At 39.9% G+C, this 25,254-nt stretch overlaps 1 protein-coding gene across 6 annotated transcripts in view; it reads left to right on the top strand.

Moving 5' to 3' along the window:
* Positions 1-25,254, top strand: part of FAM13C (family with sequence similarity 13 member C) — a 138,689-nt gene that overhangs the window by 45,994 nt on the left and 67,441 nt on the right. For all 6 annotated transcript variants that reach the window (XM_065922379.1, XM_065922381.1, XM_065922378.1 and 3 more), the window contains one exon: positions 17,684-17,802. In XM_065922379.1, the coding sequence (XP_065778451.1) occupies positions 17,684-17,802 (119 nt within the window). The remainder of the gene's footprint in view (positions 1-17,683; positions 17,803-25,254) is intronic.

Raw genomic sequence — 25,254 nt, 5'->3', positions numbered from 1 at the left:
GAGAAGAGTCCAGAAGGAGAGAGACAGGGCTGTTGATGTGGCCTAAAGTCATCAGAGGAGACGGGATTGAAGGGGGACCACTCAGGATCCATGGGATATGGCATGGATTGCATATGTGTATACCTCCCAAATGTGTATGTTGAAGCCTTAGTCTCTAATGTGATAATATTTGGAGTTGGAGCTTTTGGGAGATGGATTAGTGCCCTTGTAAGAAGAGAGGAGAGAGTTTGCTTCCTCTCTCTGCCGTGTCAGGACACAGCAAGAGGGCTTCCATCTATAAACCAGGAAGAGGGCCCTCACTAGGAACCCAACTGGCTGGTCTCTTGGACTTCCCAGCTTCCAGAACAGTGAGAAATAAGTTTCTGTTGTTTAAGCTACTCAGTCTATGGTATTTGTGTTACATCAGCCTGAACTGACTAAGATAGGATATAAATAAGATGGGAATGAGGCAAGCATCCTGGGAATGAAGAATCTGCATTGAGAGGGCAAAAGATATGAGTTGGTATCCCTCAGGGCACAGAGGGGTCTTCTCAGAAGTTACTCTGTGTCTGGTGGTACCCTTAGGTTTATTGGTTTGATCATCTGTTGTCACAATACAAAGTCGGAAATGGGGAGAAATCTACATCGACTTTGCAAAAGCTAGAACTTTCTTCTTCTCCTTTTTTTCTTCGTCTTCTTCCTCCTCCTCCTCCTCCTCTCTCTCTCTCTCTCCCCCCCCCTCTTTGTTTTTTGCTGTTGTTGTTTTTCTGAGTGAAAATCTGTTTTGTTTTTCACTATGGTCCCATGGCTAGAACCACCCATGGCACTATAGAAAAGATTCAGTGTGTATTTGAGTAAGTAGCTATCAAGGAACCAGAGTTTATTAATAATAAGAATGGGAAGGCCTCCTTTGCCACCATTGAGTATGAAACTTTTTCTGAGTTTGAGGATTTCTAACTTTTCCTTGTTCTTGGCATTAGTGGGGAAGCTTGAGGAGCTGGAGTCATTTTTGTGATCATAATTTTGGATTTTTCTCATGACTGCTTTGGGAATAGAAGAATAATTTGATTCTTGCTAAACTAAATAAAGTAAACAAGGGAGCTTGTGAAATGAAACACTGGGGGATATTTGGAAGCAAAGAATAACAGACATAGTTACATCATTTCAGAAAATAACATGGTAGAGTTTCCATATCAACAGGCTGTTCACTTTCTCTGTTAAAAGGGGAATAAAAGATTTTTTCCTGGGAAGGAAATTTTCTATAGTAAGAAAGAAGCATCTAAAGGAGTTTAAAACTTAACTCAAAGGGAGATGATTTAAAATATGCATCAATATTTAATTTCTATTAAAATCACAGCAATTAGAACTTCTGATTCTTAAAGTGATAGTCATCTTTTAAAGTCAGAATGAGGCACTAGCTTCTGTCATAGGCTAGAGAGACAGTGGGGCAGTGAAGAGCGTGTAGACTTGTAGGCACCGTCGTGCCTTTCCTTCATATCTCTGCCTTGTGAGTGTGACCAGGTTCTAGTCAGGAGGCTTATGCTTGTGCTGCCATGTTTATAGATGCCGACTCACTGCTCCCGTTGTCCCCCTTAGTCATGATTTTTATACCTTGCTGATGGAAATTGTATGTCTTTATTAAAATTTAGCATACCTAGACTGTGAGAAACAGTGGCACTTATTTTAAAGAACATTATAACATTTTCAGGCAAAAGTCATATGATTAAGTGCACTTTTACTAATATTTATGGTTTCTTTTATTGCCTTACCCTGATTTTCCTCACAGGGTTAAAATCATGGACCATTACAGAAAAATAAGGCAAAAGCAGAGTTAGATGATAAGCCTCCTTCTCTCTGCATTTTCTTCCCATTTCTCTTGATCTTAGTGGCAGTTTCCTTCCCATCTGCTTGTCTCTTAAAAATTTGTAAAATGTAATATTCTTATTTTAAGTTATTGAAACAATATATACTCTAAACAACTCAAAAAACAGAGTATAAATTAACATGTCCCATATTAAAAAAATAAATATATACACACATATTTGATCTTCTCCTCCACCTCTTCTATGGGCTCTCACAGTTTTTTGTTTTTTTGTTTTGGCAACACCTGTGGAATCTTAGTTCCCTATCAGTCAGTCAGTTCAGTCGCTCAGTCATGTCCAAATCTGCGACCCCATGGACTGCAGCACGCCTGGCTTCCCTGTCCATCACCAACTCCTGGAGGTTGCTCAAACTCACGTCCATCAAGTCAGTGGTGTCATCCAACCATCTCACCCTCGAATGTCCCCTTTTCCTTCTGCCTTCAATCTTTTCCAGCATCAGGGTCTTTTCCAAAGAGTCAGTTCTTCACATCAGATGGCCAAAGAATTGGAGTTTCAGCTTCAGCATCAGTCCTTCCAGTGAATATTCAGGACTGATTTCCTTTAGGATTGACTGGTTGAATCTCCTTGCTGTCCAAGGGACTCTCAAGATTCTTCTCCAACACCACAGTTCAAAAGCATCAATTCTTTGGTGCTCAGCTTTCTTTATAGTCCAACTCTCACATCCATACATGACTACTAGAAAAAACATAGCCTTGACTAGATGGTAGTAAAATGTTAGTTTTACTACTATTTGTTAGTAAAATAATGTCTCTGTTTTTTTAACATGCCGTCTAGGTTGGTCATAAACTTTTCTTCCAAGGAGCAAGCGTCTTTTAATTTCATGGCTGCAGTCACCATCTGCAGTGATTTTGGAGCCCAAGAAAATAAAGTATCTCACTGTTTCCATTGTTTCCCCATCTTTGCCATGAAGTAATGGGACCAGATGCCATGATCTTAGTTTTCTGAATGTTGAGTCTTAAGCCAACTTTTTCACTTTCCTCTTTCACTTTCATCAAGAGGCTCTTTATTTCCTGTTTGCTTTCTGCCATATGGGTGGTATCATTGGCATATCTGAGGTTATTGATATTTCTCCCAGCCATCTTGATTCCAGCTTGCACTTCATACAGTCTGGCATTTCTCATGATGTACTCTGCACATAAGTTATATAAGCAAGGTATCAATATACAGCCTTAAAGTACTCTTTTCCTGATTTGGAACCAGTCTGTTGTTCCATGTATAGTTCTAACTGTTGCTTCTTGACCTGCATGCATTATTTCTCAGGATGCAGGTCAAGTGGTCTGGTACTCCCATCTCTTTAAGAATTTTCTACAATTTATTGTTATCCACACAGTCAAAGGCCTTGGTATAGTCAATAAAGCAGAAATAGGTGTTTTTCTGGAACTATTTTGAATTTTTTGATGATCCAGCAGATGTTTCAATTTGATCTCTGGTTCCTCTGCCTTTTCTAAATCCAGCTTGAACATCTGGAAGTTCTCAGTTCACATACTGTTGAAGCCTGGCTTGAAGAATTTTGAGCATTACTTTGCTAGCATGTGAAATGAATGCAGTTGTGCCATAGTTGAAACATTCTTTGACATTGCCTTTCTTTGGGATTGGAATGAAAACTGACCTTTTTCAGTTCTGTGGCCACCGCTTGTGTTTTCCAAAATTGCTGGCATATTGAATGCAGCACTTTAACAGCATCATCTTGTAGGATTTGAACTAGCTAAACTGGGATTACATCACCTCCACTAGCTTTGTTCCTAATGATACTTCCTAAGGCCCACTTGACTTCGCATTCCAGGATGTCTGGCTATAGGTGATTATCTGAGTCATGAAGTTCTTTTTTGTATAGTTCTCTGTACTCTTGCCAACTCTTCTAAATATATTCTGATTCTGTTAGTTCCATACTATTTCTGTTCTTTATTGTGTCCATCTTTGCATGAAATGTTCCCTTGGTATCTCTAATGTTCTTGAAGAGATCTCTAGTCTTTCCCATTCTATTTTTTTCCTCTATTTCTTTGCATACATGATAGGCTTTCTTATCTCTTGTTGCTATTCTTTGTAACTCCACATTCAAATGGGTATGTCTTTCCTTTTCTCCTTTACCTTTAGCTTCTCTGCTTTTCTCAGCTATTTGTAAGCCTCCTCAGACAACCATTTTGCATTTTTGCATTTCTTTTTCTTAGGGATGGTCTTGATCACTGCCTCCTGTGCAATGTCACAAACCTCCATCCATAGTTGTTCAGGCACTCTGTCTATATGATCTAATCCTTTGAATCAGTTTGTCACTTCCACTATATAATTGTAAGGGATTTGATTTAGGTCATGCTTAAATGGTCTAGTGGTTTTCCTTACTTTCTTCAATTTAAGTCTGAATTTGGCAATAAGGAGTTCATGATCTGAGCCACAGTCAGGTCCCGGGCTTGTTTTTGTTGACTGTATAGAGCTTCTCCATCTTTGGCTGCAAGGAATATAATCAATCTGATTTTGGTATTGACCATCTGGTGATGTCCATGTGTAGAGTCTTCTCTTGTGTTGATGGAATAGGGCATTTGCTATGACCACTATGGTCTCTTGGCAAAACTCTGTTAGCCTTTGTCCTGCTTCATTTTGTACCCCAAGGCCAAATTTGCCTCTTGCTCCAGGTATCTCTTGACTTCCTACCTTTGCATTCCAGTCACCTATAATGAAAAGGGCATCTTTTTTGGGTGTTAGTTTTGGAAGGTCTTGTAGATCTTCATAGAATTGTTAAACTTCAGTTTCTTCAGCATTACTGGCTGGGCCATAGACTTGCATTGCTATGATATTGAATGGTTTGCCTTGAAAATAAACAGGGATCCTTCTGTCGTTTTTGAGACTGCATCCAAATACTGCATTTTGGACTCTTTTGTTGACTATGAAGGTTACTCCATTTCTTCTACCCACAGTAGTAGATATAAAGGTCATCTGAGTTAAATTCACCCATTCCAGTCCATTTTGATTCACTGATTCCTAAAATGTCGACGTTCACTCTTGCCATCTCCTGTTTGACCACTTCCAATTTGCCTTGATTTATGGACCTAACATTCCAGGTTCCTATGCAATATTGCTCTTTACAGCATTGGACCTTGCTTCCATCACCAGTCACATCCACAACTGGGTGTTGTTTTGCTTTGGCTCTGTCTCTCTATTCTTTCTGGAGTTATTTCTCCACTGATCTCCAGTAGCATACTGGGCACCTACCGACCTGAGGAATTCATCTTTCAGTGTCCTATCTTTTTTCCTTTTCATACTGTTCATGGGGTTCTCAAGGTAAGAATGCTGAAGTGGTTTGCCATTCCCTTTTCTAGTGGACCACGTTTTGTCAGTTTGGTGATCATGTGATTAGTTTGGTTAGTTCTCTGACCAGAGATTAAACCTGTGCCCTCAGCAGTGAAAGTGCAGAGTCCTAACCATGAGACCACTTAGGGCAGTCCCTCCCGTGGGCTCTTACTGTATTCACTGTTTTGCAGTCTAATTTTTAATTTAATGATATATCATCAGTCCCATAAATGCTAGTGTTTCTCAAGGTTCTCTTCCAGGTTTTTTCTTCTCTCCTTTCACATACTGAATGGAGTTATACCACTTGAAGTTTTAGTCTCCTTCATTCTTATTTCCAAATATATATTCCTGGCCCTGATGTGCCTCTAGGACCCCAGCCCATATATTTATCATTGCCACCTTGATGCTACCCGGGTACGACACCCAACTCTTCTATAACATTCTTTCTCTTCCTGCCTCCATCTCAGGGAGCAACAGTATTAGTCATCCCATTTTTCCAAGCTAGAGATTTGACATCATTTTCAGTCCCTTCTCTTTCTCATTCATCTACATCCTGTCAGTCACCTGTTTAATATCTTTTAAACCAATCAGCCTTTCTTCATTCTGACTGCCACCTCTGTAATGCCAAGTGACAATCATGTCTTACTTGGGGTACCCTGATTATCAAGCTGTCCTCCTTTCTTTCACTGTCTATCCTTACCTCCTAATCCACTTGCCTGACAGGCCCCAGATGGTTTTTCTCCAGTGCAAATCTAAACAGGTCTTACTTAAAATTTTCAGTGACTTACCATTGACTTCAGAATAAAGTCCAAACTCTCATAGGGCTCATATGATCTGGCCTCTTCCTGTGTATATTTGACTTCAACCCAAACATAGCCAATGGCCCTGAATTCCTCGAACATGCCAGTCCCTCACTGACACCTGTTTGCCTTGGTACATTCTGTCTCCCCATCTCTGCTTCATTCTTAGACCACTTCAGTGATGCTTCTCCCATGAACTGGGTCTGGTGTCCTTTCTACATGTTCCCAGAGCATCTCACACATACCTTTATCCTAGTGCAGCATTGCTCATACTATCATACTATACTGCAATAGCCTGTGTGTGGCCACCAACATCACCACTGCCACCACCAGACTATGAGCTCCCTGAGGGCAAGAACTAAGGAGAACACAGAATGTGGCACCTGATAGAAGCCACATATTGGAATGAAAAGTGAATGTATAGGTGACCCTTGGTTAACATGGATTGGAACTGTGGGAGATCTCTTATATGCAGATTTAAAAAAATTATGGTACCTGTATTTTCATTTTACAGATCTTTAAATGAACTAAGTGTGGGGAAAAGTTTGTGTTGACTAGAGATCACAACATGTGGAATCAAAAGAAGAAGGGTTCAAGTCCTGTTTCTATCCAGGTGGTTTTAGCTTCTTGCTTGTGAGTGAGTCACTTATCTATTCCTTGGTTTTTGAGGCAGAGATGAAAATATGCAGATTTTTGACTGGGAGTGTGGACTCAGGCACCCCTAACTCCTGCATTGTTCAAGGATCAGCTGTAGTCAGAAACCCAGGAAGTTCGTAATGCTGAAGAGGTGGCCTGTTCCTGAAACCTAGGGGTTTTAATAGTCAAGTCAGAAGCTTCAAATGCCTTGAGGGGTCAGGCTGGTTCAGAAGTCATGTAAGCAGTTTTTAGGACCAGTTGCAGCAGTTTGAGATCCTGTGCTACTAGGGAACAAAGCAGAGTGATGAGGTCCAGAGTGTGCCCTCTGCTTTCCCCGGAGCTTTGTCGTGTTTGAGGTCTTCTGTAGACTCAGTGACATGTTGCAGTTGGCTTGAATGAGTTGGAGGCTTGTACAAGGCCTGACTCCCTGACAGGAGCAGACATGAGGCTCACTGCAGTGAGATGCTTGGATTTGGGGCCTGCAGGACACCCAAGGGTGCTCATCTTGCCTCTCTTGCAGCTGGTTAATCCAGCCACTTTTAAGTTCACTAAAGGAGGACCTTCTGGTCTTTGTGAATCTTTCTCACTTTGGAATCCTGTGTTCTTTATCCACATGCTGCAGAGGAGCAAAAATGAACACCACTGAGGACCCAAATGCCTAGTGACTCTCTCTGATACTCTTTTGTTTGCTCTCTTGACCTTACACCTATTGAATGTAACTGTGTTCATGCTGATTTTCATGGGATATGTCTTGGGTCTACAGTGATAATGTTACTTTGTCTAACAGGACCCATAGATTGGAGGCATTCCAGACACCCAGTCTCTACACAAATCTAAACCTAAGTCAGCCTACACTTAAAGCAAACAGCTGTCAAGAAAACAACACAAACCAATCACAGTCCTCTAACTCAGCTTTACCTCTATCTTACCCTTGAAAATATGACCCACCAATCTTATAAGGAATTCCTATCCTCCTAACCCATCATGTTCTCCCTCCCCGTTGCCATTTCAAACACTCTATAAAACTCTTGCTTGCCCAGAATCCTTTGGAAAGAGTGTTCCACTGCTCATGAGGCCCTTTACTCTCCCAATTCAGAGGCTGTATTCCCTTGGATAAAAGACATCACACTTGTTACTGAGTTATTTTAGTTTTGTCATTGGATAATGGTGACAAGATGGGGATCTGAAGACAGGTACTGAAGATTGCAGAAACAGCTCCTAGATGCAGATGAAGGTTCTACCAGAGCCCTCTTGGTTTGCTGGCTCTTGGGCCATTCTGCTTCTGGTGGAACTCTGCTTCTTTTGCATTCTGAGCTCTTTGAGTTCATTTGACCTAATTCTTGCAGGCACAATTGAGTTGTGAGAGACTCTAGGTTTTCAGGATGAGACTTAAGGTTTCAGGAACTGTGTGCACAGGCAGCTAGAAGTAGGTAAATCTGCTTGAATTAGAGAGGATTATTACAAGGGAAAATAATAAATACTCCTCCATCTAAATGAAGCAAGATGGCAGCTATTAGGGGACTCACAAAACTACCAGGTAAGCCTTCATAGCATAAACCACAGGTGAACTTGGGGCAATAAGAGAAAAAATTCAGAGATTTTTTGACCAACAGCACATCAAAATCTAAGTAGGCACAAGCCAGACTACTAAAAACCATCAAGGCATCCTCCACTATAAATAAATCTTTTTTTCAGTTGAGGTAGATTTGGTACATAACACACTAGAGTATAACATAATAATTAGATTTTGGCATATACTACAAAAGTGATTGTTCCAGTAAGTCTAGTTTTCCACCCATCATCATATAACGTCACCATTTTTGCCCACTTCCAACCCCTTTCCCCTCTGATAACCATTGATCTGTTCTTTGTGTCTATGAGTTTTGATTGTTCATTCATTTCTAGATTCCACATGTAAAGTAAAATCATACAGTATTTGATGAATTATGCAACAGACCCTGGTTCAGTTCCTGGGTCAAGAAGATCCTCTGGAGAAGGGATAGGCTACCCATTCTGGTATTATTGGGCTTCCCTTGTGGCTCAGCTGGTAAAGAATCCGCCTGCAATGCGAGAGACCTGGATTCGATCCCTGGGTTGGGAAGATCCCTTGGAGAAGGGAAAGGCTACCCACTCCAATATTCAGGCCTGGAGAATTCCATGGACTGTATGGTCCATGGGGTTGCAAAGAGTTGGACACAACTGAGCAACTTGCACTTTCACTTTCTTTCATACAGTATTCGTCTTTGCCCGATTGATCTGACAGCATGATATCCTCAAGGTCCATCCGTATTGTTGTCAATAGCAAGATTTCATTCTTGCTTATAACTGGACAGTATTCCTCTGTGTGTGTGTGTGTGTGTGTACACACACATACTACATCTTTATCCATTCATCTGTCAATGGAAACTTACGTTGCTTCCATAACTTGGCTAGTGTAAATAATGCTGCTGTGTACAGTGGGGTACATACCTCTTTTCAAATTAGTATTTTTTTCCCCTCAGAATAAATACCCAGGAGTAGAATTGCTGGATCATTAAATATTTTTATCTTTAGATTTTTGAGTAACCTCCATACTGTTTTCCATAGTGGCTGCACCAGTTTACATTCCCACCAGTAGTACACAATGGTTCCCTTTTCTCCATGTCCTTGCCAACACTTGTTATTTATTGTCTCTTTTATAATAGCTGTTCTGATAGGTGTGAGATATCTCATTATGATTTTGATTTACATTTCCCTGAGATTAGTGATGATGAACATCTTTTCATGTGGTTTTTGGCCATCATTATGTCTTCCTTGGGATGATGTCTTTTCAGATCTCTGTTGTTTTTAAATTAGATTGTTTGGAGTTTTTGTTGTTGTTTTTGAGTTATATGAGTTCTTTTTATTTTGAATATTAGTCCCTTGTTATATTTATGATTTGCAAATATTCCCTCATTCAGTAGCTTGCTCTTTATTTTGTCAGTTTCCTTGGCTGTGCAGAAGCTTTTTAGTTTGTCATTTGATTATTTTTGCTTTTATTGCAGTTGTCTTTGGAGTCAGATTCAAAAATATATCCCTAAGAGTGATGTCAAGGAGCTTACCATGTTTTTTTTTCTAAGAGTTTGATGGTTTCTGGTCTTACATTCAAGTCTTTAATGAATTTTGAGTTAATTTTTGCATATGGTGTGAGGTAGTGGTTCAATTTCATCCTTTTGAATATGGCTGTCCAGTTTTCTCAATACCATTTATTGAGGAGGCTGTCCTTTCCCAACTGTACACTATTGTCTCCTTTGTTATAAATTAATTGACTACATATATATAGGTTTATTTCTGGGTTCTGTTGTATTCCATTGAACTATATGTCTATTTTTATGCCAATACAGTACTGTTTCAATTAGTAAAAATTTGTAATATTATTTGCAATCAGGTAGCATATTTCCAGCCTTGTTCTTCTTTCTCAAAGTTACTTGGACTATTTGGTGTCTTTTGTGGTTCCATAGCAATTTTAGAATTATTTATTCTAGGTCTTTAAAAAGTGCCATTGAAATTTTGATAGGAATTACATTGAATTTATAGATTGCTTTGGGTAATGTGGACATTTTGACACTACTAATTCTTCTAATACGTGAGCATGGAATATCTTTTCCATTGACATGTGTACTTTTCAATTTATTTCATCAGTATCTTTTCAAATATAGATTTTTCACCATCTTGGTTAAATTTATTCCTAGTTACTTAATTTTTTGATGTCATTGTAAGTGGGGTTGTTTTTTCTTAATCTCTCTTTCTGATAGTTTATTAGTGTGTAGAAAGGCAAAAGTTTTTGTGTATTGATTTTGCATCCTGTGCTTTTACTGAATTTGTTTGTTCTATTTTTTGTAGAGTCTTTAGTGTTTTCTCTGTATCATGGCATGTGTGCATAGTGACAATTTTACTTCCTCCTTCCCAATTTAGATGTCTTTCTTTTTCTTGCCTAATGGCTCTGGCCAGGACTTCCAGTATAATACCTAAGTCAGCCTGTACTTACTGGAATTGACTGTTGAGGAAGCACACATCAGTTATAATCCAAATCATCTTTAGGTGGCTTACCTTACACTAGAAGATAGGCCTTGCTAGCCTTATAAGGAAATTCCCATTCTCTTAGCTAGTCATGCCCTGTTTCTTTGTTACCTCTTACCTAAATACTCACTCTTGCCTAAAATCACTCTGGAAGAATGCTGTCCTGTTTCATAGGTACTGTGCTCCCCCAACCTATGGATTGTTTCCTCTTGAGTAAAGGGCATCAAATTGGTTACTAAATTGTTTGTTTTGTCATTTGACAATGGTAAACTTGAAATGTTGAAACAGAATGGAAAGAACTTCAAATTTTGATTTAGGAGATTGAAATTATTAGGCTCTAGGTTCTTTAGCTCGAGTGGTACAGCAGGGATACCAAACCCTGGGCCATGGATTGGTACTGGTCCTTGACCTGTTAGAAATGGATCTGCCCAGCAGGAAGTGAGTGGCAGGCAAGTGAGCAAAACTTCATCTGTATTTACATCTGCTCCCCATTGCTAACACTGTTACCTGAGCTCTGCCTTCTATCAGATCAATAGTGGCCTTAGATTTTCATTGGAATGTGAACCCTACTGTGAACTGAGCATGCTAGGGATCTAGGTTGTGTACTCCTTATGGGAATCAATCCCCAAACCACCCACTCCCCCACTCACCCTGGTCTGTGGAAAGATTGTCTTCCATAAAACTGGCCCCTAGTGCCAAAAATGTTGGAGACTGCTGTGGTACAGTATGGTCCTATTTTATGCAATTTGAATTAAAGTATTGAATATAAAATATTAAGTCACTCAATGTAAAAAATTTGAAATAATATCATTCTCCCCCTAGATTTATCAAGATTTGCATTATTTAAAGCTGTTTGGATCTCTTGAATTATAAACTGTTTTTATTTTATTGAAATATTTCAACTTTAGCTGGTGAAAAGAAATACCTAATATCTTCTGTTATGGGAGTGGTCTTAAAATGGAAATCTCAGTTAGATTTTGCAAAGTCTTCAGGAAGTCATCGCTTGCATAAAAGACAGTCTTTCCATCCTAGGTAAATCGTCTGTCTTGACTTCTCTTGATTAGTCTAACTTAGTTGCCCCATGGCATGTGGGATCTTCATTCCCTGACCAGGGATCCAACACATGTCCCCTGCCTTGGAAGGTGTATTCTTAACCACTGGATCACTAGGAAAGTCCTAGAAATTATTTTTAAAATGGAAGTGGTAAGACTGAGGAAATATGTAAGTTCCCTCTTTATTAAAGGATCAGAACATTAAGTAATAATCAGACAGTTTTTAAAATAAATTTAAATCATCTCTTCCAGGGCTTCCTTTCCCCTAGTTATGAAATGAATGTGATAATAACAAATAGTTCTTTTAATCAGGGCTAAAAATCTTTAAAACTCCCAATTATTCAATGGACTATAAGTCACTTTCACAGAATTGTGCAAGTTTAAGGTAACAGGAACTTGAGGGTCATATAGGAAAGGGTATATTGATAACACTTCCCTTATTTGCTTTAAAAGCTGAAAATATGTGCCCTTCTGAACTGTGGAGGTATCAGATGTATTAATCATGTGTTTATTAGAGCTCTTTGGAAGAACATGATGCCATGAATTTAAGACATTTTTATTAGCAATGGAGTGATTAGTTATAAAACCATTTAATTTAAAATTTAAACCTGCAATTGGAGAAAATAACAGTTTTAATCAATTATGGAATAGAGTGGTTGCAGGTAAAACCTCAAGTGTGAGAAGATTGAAAAATGACTGTTTTGACTCACCGTATCTTTTAAGATTTAGAGGATGTGTATGTCTTTGAGGCTTAAGGGTAGTATTATGACTTGGCAAACTAGAGCAGATGGGCAAAAACTGGAATGAGGATGGAAAATTCTTCTGGATCATGGATTTGTACAAATTAGGAAACTTGGAAGGGCCTGAAGCAGTGGCCATCCCTTTGGATTAAAGCTAGATTCTCTCAAGTTCTCTATAATCCACCTGAACTCCCTAAAATTCCAATGAGGGTGAAATATCATATTTCACCATTTTTGCTTAGGAATGTCTGTTTTTTTTTCCAGCTCAGCTGGGGTTTTTTTCTAATTTATCTATTTTAATTGGAGGCTAATTACTTTACAATATTGTGGTGGTTTTTGCCATACATTTACATGAATCAACCATGGGTGTACATGTGTTCCCCATCCTGACCCTCCCTCCCACCTCCCTCCCCATCTCATCCCAGCCCTGAGCACCCTGTCTCATGCATCAAACCTGGACTGGCGATCTACTTTACATATGATAATATACATGTTTCAGTGCTATTCTCTCAAATCATCCCACCCTTGCCTTCTCCCACAGAGTCCAAAAGTCTGTTCTTTACATCTGTGTCTCTTTTGCTGTCCCTCATATAGGGTCATCGTTACCATCTTCCTAAATTCTATATATATATATATGTGTGTTAATATACTGTATTGGTGTTTTTCTTTCTGACTTACTTCTCTCTGTATAATAGGCTCCAGTTTCATCCACCTCATTAGAACTGATTCAAATGCATTCTTTTTAATAGCTGAGTAATATTCCATTGTGTATATGTACCATAGCTTTCTTACCCATTTGTCTGCCGATGGACATCTAGGTTGCTTCCATGTCCTGGCTATTGTAAACAGTTCAGCTGGGGTTTTGAGCCTCTCAGTCTAATTAATAGATAACTAGGTGGTGGGAAGATTAACCTGGAGGAGAAGATCTTGGCTTCTACTTGCCTTGTTCCCATTGGTCAGTTTGTACCTCCCCACTTGACAAACACATTAACACAGAAGTAGGCAAGTTAGTGTCTGCCATCTCATGCTTTAGTCTTTGTTAAAAACAGATTCTATAGTTCTTTGGGGGCAAAGATGTCTCATTCACTTTTATATAACCCTCTTAACTATCAGCATCCTTGGTATGTAGTAGATGATCACTTTTTTCCCCTGATGGCTCAGACGCTAAAGTGTCTGCCTGCAATGTGGGAGACCTGGGTTTGATCCCTGGCTCAGGAAGATCCCCTGGAGAAGGAAATGGCAACCCACTCCAGTACTCTTGCCTAGGAAATCCCATGGACGGAGGAGCCTGGTAGGACTCCATGGGGTTGCAAAGAGTCGGACACGACTGAGCAACTTCACTTTTCACTTTCACTATAACTGACATTCAATGTTGTATTGTTTTCAGGTGTGTAGTATAGTAGTTCAACATTTGTGTGCATAACACACTGATCATCACAATATGTCTAGTAACCATCTGTCACTGTACAAAAATGTTGCAGTACTGTTGACTATATTCCCTATGTTGTGCATGCCTATAACTTATAACTGGAAGTTTATACCTCTTAAATCCCCTTCACTTGTATTGCACAGCCCCCGCCCACCTTCCCTTTGGTGAAGATCAGTTTATTCTCTGCATCCATGTGCATGTTTCTATTTTGTTTTGCTTGTTTGTTTGTTTTGTTTTATAGATTCCATATATTAGTGAAATCATATGGTGTTTGTCTTTCTCTTTCTGACTTATTTCCTGTATCTTTCTCTTTCTGACTTAGCATAATGCCCTCTTGGTTCACCCAAGTTGTTGCAGATGGCAAGATTTCATTCTTTTCTTATGACTGAGTAATATATTCAATGTGCCTGTATGTGTTTATACTATTCTCTTTTTTCCTTCCGTTCTTCTATTGATGGGCACAGATTGTTTTTGTATCTTGGCTATTTGCTGCAGTGATCATAAGGGTGCATGTGTGTGTGTGTGTGTGTGTGTGTGTAGGCTAAGTAACTTCAGTCATGTCTGACTCTTTGCCACCCTGCGGACTATGGCCCACCAGGCTCCTCTGTTTATGGGATTCTTCAGGCAAGATTACTGGAGTGGGTTGCCATGCCCTCCTCCAGAGGGTCTTCCTGACCCAGGGATCAAGCCCACATTTCTTATATCTCCTGCACTGGCAGGCGGGTTGTTTTCCACTCGTACCACCTGGAAAGCCCATAAGGGTGCATATATATTTTCAATTAGTATTTTTTTTTTCTATGGATAAATACCCAGATGTGAAATCACTAGGTCATATGGTAGTTCTGTTTTTAATTTTTTGAGAAAAACTCCATGCTGTTTTCTGTAGTGGCTCTCCCAGTTTGCATTTGCACCAACAGTGCATGCATGAGCGTTTCCTTTTCTCCATATCCTCACCAATAATTAATTGTTGGTTATTATCAGAAAGATAGGTATGATATGATATCTTTCTGATAGGTGTGAGATGATATCTCATTGGGTTTTGATTTTCATTTCCCTGATGATTAGTGATGCTGAGCTCTTTTCATGTGTCTGCTGATCATCTGTATGCCCTCCTTGATAAAAAGTATCTACTCAGGCCCTCTTCCCATTTCTTAATCAGATTTCTTTTTGTTATTGAGTTGTGTGGATTCTTTGTATATTTTGGATATTAGCCTCTTATCAGATACAAGATTTGCAATTATCTTTTCCTGTTCAGTAGGCTGACTTTTGGTTTTATTGATCACTTTCTTTTCCATACAAAAGCTTTTTAGTTTTGATGTATTCCCATTTATTTATTCTTGCATTTGCTTTTAAAATCCATGGGAGTCCTGCAATGTGTGGCCCGAAACCCTTTTCGGCCTATGTGAGTTCAAAGGATGAGATAAAACACTGTCTTTGGGGGAAAAAAAACAAAAACCTACTCTTTCTTAAAAGGGTTAAGTTTTAATAAAGTTGAAATTTCTGTTTTAAATTGTTTAGAAATTAGACCTTGTCATTAGGTCTCCAAGTAGGGTGACTTCTAAATACAATGTTTACAATAATATTATTAGTATAGAAACCTGAAACGCGCATCCCAACGCAAAAATAGTTTGCTTTCGCTGAGCTCATTTGGGCTAAGTCTCCAAGTATTTCCTTAACACTAGTTGCAGAATACTGAGCTTGGAAGGAATTTTTAGAAAAGGATTATAATTATCATCATCAATAGCTCCCATTCCATGGTGTGCCTCCAGTTGGCAATCAGTGAAAGAGCATCTTGTTCAATGCCCTCATGAACTTGGAATATTATCTCCATTGTACAGACAAGGAAACCAAGGTCCAGATAATGGATATAATTTGTCTAAGGACACATATCTCACATACATGCAAGCAGAGCTATCTCACTTGAAAACCATTGTTTGGGGAAACCTGACCAGTATTCAAGTAGGTGTAGAGTTTTTTGCAAGCAGCTACTTGACTAGCTGCTTGTCTAGGGAACTATCAGACACTAATGGCTCCCTTTCATGGGTGTGTCTTCTTGCCTGATGCTGGATGCTTAGAAAACTGAAACTAAAGAAAGGATCTTGGTGTTTTTAATTCATTTCTTTTCCTCAGCTCTGCTCCTGCTTCCCATTTTACCCCTCTTATAGGAAAGCATTCCTATGGTTTTGCTTCAGAAGTTTGTGATGACTACTTGGCAAATAGCCCCGCCAAACTGTTCTCATATTTTAGAAAAATGTTTACTGAGATGCCTCACAAACTGGCACTTATACTGACTTCAGCCTGTACCCATAAGAGAGGAACTTGGTCTGTATTGTCACCACAATATACTGCACAATCAGAGCCTGATTCACTGTATCACATGAATATTTTGACTTTATGACGTAGCCATCTGCATTTTCTGAATTTCTTACTGATTTTGGTTTTCGTATTTCATTTTTCAGATAAAGAAGGGCTATTTTATTCTAAGGAAATTTTGTCAGAGGTTTGGCATGGCTCAAACACTATAGTGTTTCAATTGCTGAACGTATATAAGTCTTTCATTTTGGGTATGTGTGTCTTTATATTGAACACAGATTCATTTTAACTTGGGAATGTTTATGATACTCTCTAGACTTGACTTCTGTTAGTTTTTCTAAATTAATTAGTAGAGTTCATTATAGGATGATAGGGCCAATCTAGGACCTCTTTGGGTGCAGTATAGACAGGTGTGCGTGTGTGTGAGAGAGAGAGTGAGAGCGAGAGAGAAAGGCAGAGAGAGAGAGAGAGAGGGAGTGGGGAGGAGAGGGATACTAAGCATACTTGGGATTGGAATTTATAAAAATTATTTGTCTCTTTGTTTTCAGATTCACTTAAATTTCTTTCTTATTATAGGAATAATGTAGCATTATTTTAATAAATGTAGATGAGCACCCAAAAGAAAAAAAAAATGACATCTTAATGTTAGTCATTGTTAAGACTGTGGTTTACTTGGTCTCAATTTTGTATGTGTATTTGTGTATGTGTGCGTACATTTATACTTATATTTGATTTGGCAAAATTGAGCCTATGCTATAAATATTCTGGAGATTATATTTTCAAATCTATTTATTCATTAAATACCCTTCTATAGTTTTTCATAATTTTATTTATTTTTGGCTGTGCTGGGTATTTTGCTGCGTGGGCTCTTCTCCACAGTGACTGGGGGCTACTCTCTAGTGGTGCCCAGGCTTCTCACTGTGGTGGCTTCCCTTATCGCATAGCCTGGGCTCTAGGGCACTCAAGCTTCCGTAGCTGCAGCACACGGGCTCAGCAGTTGCGGCTCCTGGGCTCTAGAGCACAGGCTCAGTTGTGGCGCTTGGGCTTAGTTGCTCCGTGGCATGTGGAATCCTGCCAGATCAGGGATCAAATTCGTGTCTCCTACATTGGCAGGTGGATTCTTTACCACTGAGTCACTAGGGAAGCTCTATAATATTTTTAATGTTTGTAAGATTTAGGTTTTTATTATACTTTTTCCTTATTCTGTATCTGGAATTTTTTTGGTTGCACTACGTGTAGGATCTTAGTTCCCTGACCAAGGGTTGAACCTGCACCCCCTGCCTTGGAAGTGCAGGGTCTTAACCACTGGACCATCATGGAAACCTCCTTTTTAATTTGTAATCTGGCAGCAACTGCCAGATAGAAAGAGACTTTTTAAGTTTTGAATTACTCATCAGCCCCCTTCCCCACAATCATCAGGAGTGTGTGTTTTCTATGGCTTGCTGCCCTGCTCTGTGACCCAGCCCCCACCGGAGAACACTGGAACTGTTGGCTGCTGACAGTTCATCTCCCTTTCCTGTTTCTCTTGCAGGAGACAGAGCATGTGGTATCCAGCCAGTTGGAGTGTCAAGGGAGACCAGGAACAGCAGCTCAGAAGAGTACACACAACCCCACCTCCAGGTGCGAGGAAACTCTGCGACTTCAACCAAGGTGGGCCCTTTGTTGTCAGAAGTTGCAGTGGGCCTGGGATTCCTTTCCCAGACATGGTAGCACCTGTGCTTGCTACCCCCACACAAGAGGCAAGGCTTTCTCACTTTCGTTGGCATCACTTGAAGTCAGAGAAGCTCTTTAATGGGGCCTAGAAGGAGAATCATTGAGTCTAAGAGAAATACAAATAACCTACTTTCTCTCCCTTCAGTCTGAAGATAATCAGCCTTAAGGCTCAGAGAAGAGTAGAGACCTTCCTGCCCTGAGAAAGAGATGATTAGTTTTTCTTCAGTGATCATGGTAATTAGTAATAATAGTGTAGGCATCAAGCCAATTGCTTCTCACATATTCTGTCATTTAGCCCTCATCCCTTCTCGGATGTGACTTAGCAGCAGCAGCAGCCTTCCCCAGAAAGTGGGTACTCTTAGCCGCATTTTATGGAGAAGGACCCCGAGGCTGAGACATTAAAGCACCTGCCTGATATTGTACAAGCGAAAACGGCTGAACCAGAATTTGAGTCTACAAATGTCTGATTGCAGCATAGCAGGTGTGGCTTCTGTGCTGATCTAAGTGATGTCTCTAAGCCCTGAAGTGGCCCTGGGCTGGCCTCGCTGGTCTCCTAGACCTGCAGGAGACAACTTCTGGGTCCAGGGCAAGAACTTGGGTGAAGGCTGGCTGCAGCAAGGTTGACATGGCATTCATAGGAGCCTGGCCTTGCAGCTGTCTATGGAAAGTCTCTTCTGGAAGTAAACAGAAGAAAGAATTCAACCACTAGTTGTGTCAGCTGTCTTTGTAGGATCTTGTGTACAGTGTAATCATAGCTCTCAGGAGAAAGGGAGGGCTGGGCTTCTGTCATGACCTTTCAAAATTTTTTCTAAGGCAGCAGAGTCTCAATGAATCAACAACAGACAAGACTGGCTGTACTATGCAATTGTGCCTTTTTTAAAAATTAATTTTTATTGGACTGTAGTTGATTTACAATGTTGTGTTCTTTTCTGCTCTACAGCAAAGTGAATCAGTATACCTATTTCCATTCTTTTTAGATTCTTTTCTCATGTAGGTCATTACAGAGAATTGTGAAGAGTTCCCTGTGCTTACAGTAGGTCCTTATTATTTATATATTTTATATATAGTGAAATTGTGTTTTTATATATTCAGCATACTAAATTTAGAATCATAGAGCCTCAGGTGGTTGATGGAGATCCTAAAATTAAGGTGATCCATTATCTGGTTGGATTCTTAGATATCTTTTCTCACCTTCTTTGCTGATTGCCATCTCTTGTCTGTCTATTTTTACCTGACCTTGGATCGGGTGAGACTCAGTCCTGTTGTTTCTCTGCTGATCAGAACAGTCACCCTCCTATTGGAAACCTCATTGTTGCAAAGCTGTTTTACAGCCAGTTTAGACAGTGACCCTGTCTTATCCCACTAGAGTGGTGACTCCCTCTCTCAGGAATAATAAGGCCAACTCTATTCCTATGCATATTTGAAAGCTGTAAAGAAAGGCACAGCAAAACCCACAACAGACAAAATGAAAACAACCTATAAAATACACATTCATATTTGTGTGGAATGCATGGTGCGCTTTGGGGTGACTATTCCACAGAGGCTGATGGGGAAAATGAGGTCCGTAATTCAACTTCTCAAAGATGCCGGATGTTTGGTAAAATTAAGACCACTTTATATCCTATTTATAGTGGAAAAGGTAAATGGTATTATTGCTGCTATCAGAGGGCAAGTCAGAAATATAATAGGATTCTGTGATGGGGATTATTCACTTATGACTAGTAAGAATTAAGAGTGTTGAATTAGAGAAGTCCTCATGAGGAAACATACAGGCCAGCACCTCTTATGGGGAGTATGGGGAGTACAGTTCATTTGGATTCTCAGATCTATGGCACTCTTCTTCAGAAAAAAAGAGATGCACATATACACATAAGTTTGTGTAACATTTTAGGAGGTTCCTAGACCTCTTCTGCTTGTCAGAAAAAGGAGCCAGATACACTGGTCACTGGGCTGCCTTCCTTGTTGAGTCAAGCTAGTCTCCCCAACAGAGTGGGCTTTTCTTGCAGAAACAGATCTGGTCTGTCTTCCTCTACACTTCAGCAAATCTCCATGGGACCCCAAATATCTTGTTGTTCTTTTATTCTTTTTCCTTTCTAGCCTTCATGTTCCACTTTACTTTTCATCTAGCAGCATTCCAGAAATGTCTATGCATCAGCATTGACAATCACAGGATCTGGTGTTAGGTTACAGATCAGGAGCTGTGAAGTCAGTTATGTCTGGCGTATTAGGTTTAGTATTTAGATCGGTATGGTAACTTTAAACTACAGAGTTATTTGTCACAAGCATGGTGATGTCACCCAGGATCATTCTAATGGAACTTAAAAAGACATCTCAAAATATTACAGGGATTGTGAAATTTGATGAACTGGTGAAATGAGATCTGAGGCTAAAAACAACTTTGAGTCAGGTAGCTCACTTTCCTGATAACCTTCCTCTTCCGTTTTAAGCCAGCATACAGCCTGGTCCAGGCATATCATGCTCAGTAAGATCTTGATAGAGACATGATACTGTAACAAGATACTTCAGGGCTCCGTCCGGCTCAAAGTGAGGGAATAAGCCAGGCTAAATCTCAGCAGGTGTAAAATGCCATCTTCTTGGGGATGGAGGTTGGGGAGGAGCATGTTCTTAGCATAAAGAACATTTCGAGCAAGAGAAGAAAGATCAGTCTGCAGCAAGGAGTTGTCAGGGATTCACATGTGATTTAAGTGAGACTCAGAAGGGTAGTTAGTGTCCAGAGAATGAATCCATCCTTGTAGAGGTGAGATTTGGAAGCTGACTGTGTCTTGGGGTAGTCTTTGATCTTCTCACGTGTGCAAAAGAGAAACAGTTTTACCTTCAGCTCTGAGATCATGTTGTTCAGCTCTTTCTAGTGTCTTTATCTGTGTCTCTGGACCAGGTCTATGAATGTTTTTGCCAAATTTTGATTGTCTTTCTGTATATTGGTTTTCTGTTGCTACTGTAACAAATGACCACAAACCTGTAGCTTACAACAACACAAATTTATAATCTTATGGTTCTATAAGGACAGATGGCCAACATGGATCCCACTGGGATAAAAGAAACATTGTCAACAGGCTTACATTCCTTTCTGGAGACTCTAGGGGAGAACTGATCCATTCCTGGCCTCTTCCAGTTTCCAGAGGCTGCCCACATTGCTTGGCAAGTGGCCCCTTCCATTTTCAAAGCAAGACACATTGGATCTCTCTGATCATTCTTCCATGTTTTCTTCTAACTGTGACTTAGTTCACGCCCCTACTCCTCATCTCATGATAGGCCAGTAAATCAAGAGATGAGTTGTTAGGACAAGAAATAGCGATTTTGTTCAGAAAGCCAGCAGACTGAGAGGATGGTGGACTTGTATCCCAAGGAACCGTCTTACCCAACTAAGATGCAGGCTTCTTGTCTGAAAGGAATGCAAGCCTGCTGACACGTTTATTTTATCCCAATGGGACCCATGCTGGCCATTTGTCCTTATAGAATCATAAGATTATAAATTTGTGTTGCTGAAAGCCACAGGTTTGTAGTTAGAAGGCATGGTGGTGTGGTTGGTTGTTGCAAACCATTTGGTGCCGGAATTGTTTGTTCTTGCAGCTGTCTATGTAGGTCTGATCACAGTGTTCCTATAAACCTACAACAGGGCAAAGGTTATTCTCTCTTTTCTCTGTGTGTGAATGGAAAAGTGTTAAACCTTTAAAGGTCAGAGCCTTGAGAATGGGCTACCATGTTATATTTCAGGCTGTGGGCAACATTCTTTTACAAAAGGTGCAGAGCAAGCATGACTAAACACGGGTGACAGAGCACAAGGTTTAAAGCTAAAAGAATAGATCCAGTATCGTGACAGGTGTGTTCTCTGTTTTAGATTTGGGCAGGAAAGATGTTCTGATTTTAAGGATTCACATGATTAGATTGGGTCTACTGAGGTAACTCACTGTAATCACTCCATGTCAAGTTCCTTAACTTAATCACTTCTAAAGAATCCCTTTTGCCATGTAAGGTAACAAGGAGAGGAGAACAAGAAACAAACCTACAGACATCTTGGTGGGCAGCTTTATTCTTTGTACTCCTTAGGTTTATTTTTCCAGGGAAAATCTCTAAAGCATTTATGAGAATCTCATATGCTACCCATGACCACCCAAAAGGTTTAGACTCTCTGTCTTAATCTCTTCCTGCCTCCAAGTTTGCTTGTTCTTCAGAATTCCCTCAACAGAGCCAACTTCAGATATTGACTTAGCCCATTCTATCCTCTTTCTTTGCATCCTTCTTCCTATTTAGCATCTCCCCCCATCTTTCTATTTTATTCCTTAGTAGTATGGTGTCCCACGTCAGAGATCTCAAATTTGGTGCCCTGCAAGTGTATATAATGTGGAGATATAATTGACTTGTAGACTGTTTTTAAAACATTTGTGTTGTTCAGTTGCTAAATTCTGTCCAATTTTTTGTGACCCCATGGACTGCAGCATGCCAGGCTTTCCTGTCCTTCACTATCTCCTGGAGTTTGCTAAAACTCACATCTATTGAGTTGGTGATGCCATCCAACCATCTCATCTTCTGTTGCCCTCTTCTCCTCCTGCTTTCAATCTTTCCCAGCATCAGGGTCTTTTCCAGTGAGTCAACTCTTCGCATCAGGTGGCCAAAGTATTGGATCTTCAGCTTCAGCATCAGTCCTTCCAATGAATATTCAGGGTTGATTTCCTTTAGGATGGACTGGTATGATCTCCTTGCTCTCCAAGGGACACTCAAGAGTCTTCTCCAGCACCACAGTTCAAAAGCATCAGTTCTTCAGGGTTCAATGTTTAAATATCAGAGGTTTTATGGATTTTTGACATTCTTTTGAAATATGTGAAAATGGGATAACCCAGGGTACACATTCTTGCAAGGCAGTAATTAGTTGGAACTGAGGAGCACCTCTTCATTTCCACAATTCCCACTCAGATCTCTGTGTATGCTCTTTGCCTGACTCTTATAGGCCATTTGATTTCAATGCCTACTTTAATCCTTTTCTTCCCAGCAACTGCTCCTCCTTAGGCCTCTAGCTGCCTGGAGCTAAGTCCTAATAAGGCGATGGCTGATAAATACCTTAATGCTTTCTCCTGAAAGATGATGTGTTTACATTTTAATTTGGATTTTCAGTGCATCTGAGTGGTGGGGCTGCATATTGCCTTACTCTGGCATGTTCCTTAGTATCTGGAGCTTTTTAAAACTCGTAGTTACAGAACTTCATTTAGTTAGAGCAAGAATGAAGCTTTCGTAATCATTTAATACAAGCCTCTCATTTTCTACTTTGACACCCAGCAAGACTGTAATTTGCTTAAGCCGTGGCTTCCCTTGCAATAGAACCAAGACAAGCACCATCAGTCTGTTTAGAGCAGTTAGTTGATGAATATGCATCAGTTTGATTGATTTTTATAGCTGAAGCCAGTGCCAATTCTGTAAATGCTCAGATATGACAAAGGGGAATTTATGGTTGTAGGAGAATACTAATGAAGTTGGGTATTTCTTACCCAGCTAAGTAAATTTACTTTTGAGAGTGATAAACTCACTTGTGTTTAAAATATTATATTAAAATTTATGATAGCATTAAGCCTTTTAATGTCATTAAAGACCTTGCCTGTATAAACAGGAGCTATTCTATAGCAATGTGTTACTCCTAATTAAGTTGGTGGTTACATTTGTGAATTTGAGTTCATTAGCCTCTTCATCTGGAAGTCCCCAGTTAGAGGGGGTTGAAGATTGGGGTATTACCAAGGATAATGGCCTTTGATGGCTTTGACTATTTTTGTAACATTTCAGATAAAAGAAAAAGCTTTGTTGCTTTATGGAAGGAGGAAGTTTTGTTGGCAGCAACTTTTCCTTGGGGGATAAATCCTTTCATCTTTTGTTTTTGAGATAGACAACTTGTGTGTGTTTTAATAGCTACTTGTTTCTTGTTCAAATTTTTTTTGTAGAAGTAGGCAGAGTCTAAACGGGCTCTGCTAAAAGGAGAAGGAATGAGTAAGGGAATGAGCACCCAGAGTTTTTTAATAGTAAAGAACATAAAATGTGCCTTTTTGGACTGTACTAGAGCAGAGATCTGTGTACTATCAGCATGCTCTTCTTGTTAGTGTGCCTTTAGGATTTCTTTTTCATTTCTTAAAGGGATATGATAGAGATTAAAAAAAAATTAGCTTGTCTTGACAGAATTTTGAGAGTCTGGTACATAGTTGGATGATCACGGATTCTAAAAATAGCTTTCTTTGCTTATACTGCATAGAATGGCAGTCATGTAGTAAGGGTTCTCCTCAGCCCCCATCCTGCCTCCACCCCATGGGTGCAGAAGAATGCTGGTGGAGTGGAAATTAAGAAATTCAGGGTCTTAAATACCATATGGTGTCACTTATATATGGAATCTAAAATATGACACAAAGGAACTTATCTGTGAAACAGAAACATCCTCACATAGAATACAGACTTGTGGTTGCCAAGGGGGAGGTGGAAGGGGATGGATTGGGAGTTTGGGGTTGTTGTTGTTCATTCACTAAGTCGTGTCCAAGACTTTGCAACCTCATGGACTGTAGCACTCCAGGCTTCTCTGTCCTTCACTATCTCCCAGAGTTTACTCAGGTTTATGTCCACCGAGTCAGAGATGTTATCTAACCATCTCATCCTCTGTCACTCTCGTTTGCCTTCAGTCCTTTCCAGCATCAGAATCTTTTCTAGTGAGTCAGCCCTTTGCATCAGAAGGCCCAATTACTGGAGCTTCAGCTTCAGCATCAGTCCTTCCAATGAATATTCAGGGTTGATTTCCTTTAGGATTGACTGGCTTGACCTCGCAGTTCAAGGGACTCTCAAGAGTCTTCTCCGACACCACAATTTGAAAGCATCAATTCTTGGCTCTCAGCCTTCTTTATGATCAAACCTTCACATCCATACATGACTACTAGAAAAACCATAACTTTGACTATATGGACCTTTTTTGGCAAAGTGATGTCTCTGCTTTTTAATATGCTATCTAGTTTGTCATAGCTTTCTTCTACAGTTTTGGGTTAACAGATGTAAACTATTATACTCCAGATTTCCCCAGTAGCTCAGTGGGTAAAGAATCCATATACAATTCAGAAGACACAAGAAATGCAGGTTCAATCCCTGGGCCAGGGAGATCCCCTGGAGGAGGAAACGGCAGCCCACTCCAGTAATTTTGCCTAGAAAATTCCATGGACAGAGGAGTCGCAAAGAGTTAGACTAGACTGAGCACATGGCACACATACACGAAAGCTTATATATACAGGGTAGATAAACAACAAAGTCCTACTGTATAGCACAGCAAACTGTACTCAGCATCTTATGACTTAATGGAAAAGACCGCAAAAGGAGCGTGTGTATATATATATATGTATAACTTAATCACTTTGC

The sequence above is a fragment of the Muntiacus reevesi genome, chromosome 2 (assembly GCF_963930625.1).
Source record: "Muntiacus reevesi chromosome 2, mMunRee1.1, whole genome shotgun sequence".
Lineage (NCBI taxonomy): Eukaryota > Metazoa > Chordata > Mammalia > Artiodactyla > Cervidae > Muntiacus > Muntiacus reevesi.
The sequence above is the reverse complement of the archived record's forward strand: the minus strand, read 5'-3'. Positions and strand labels throughout refer to the sequence as shown.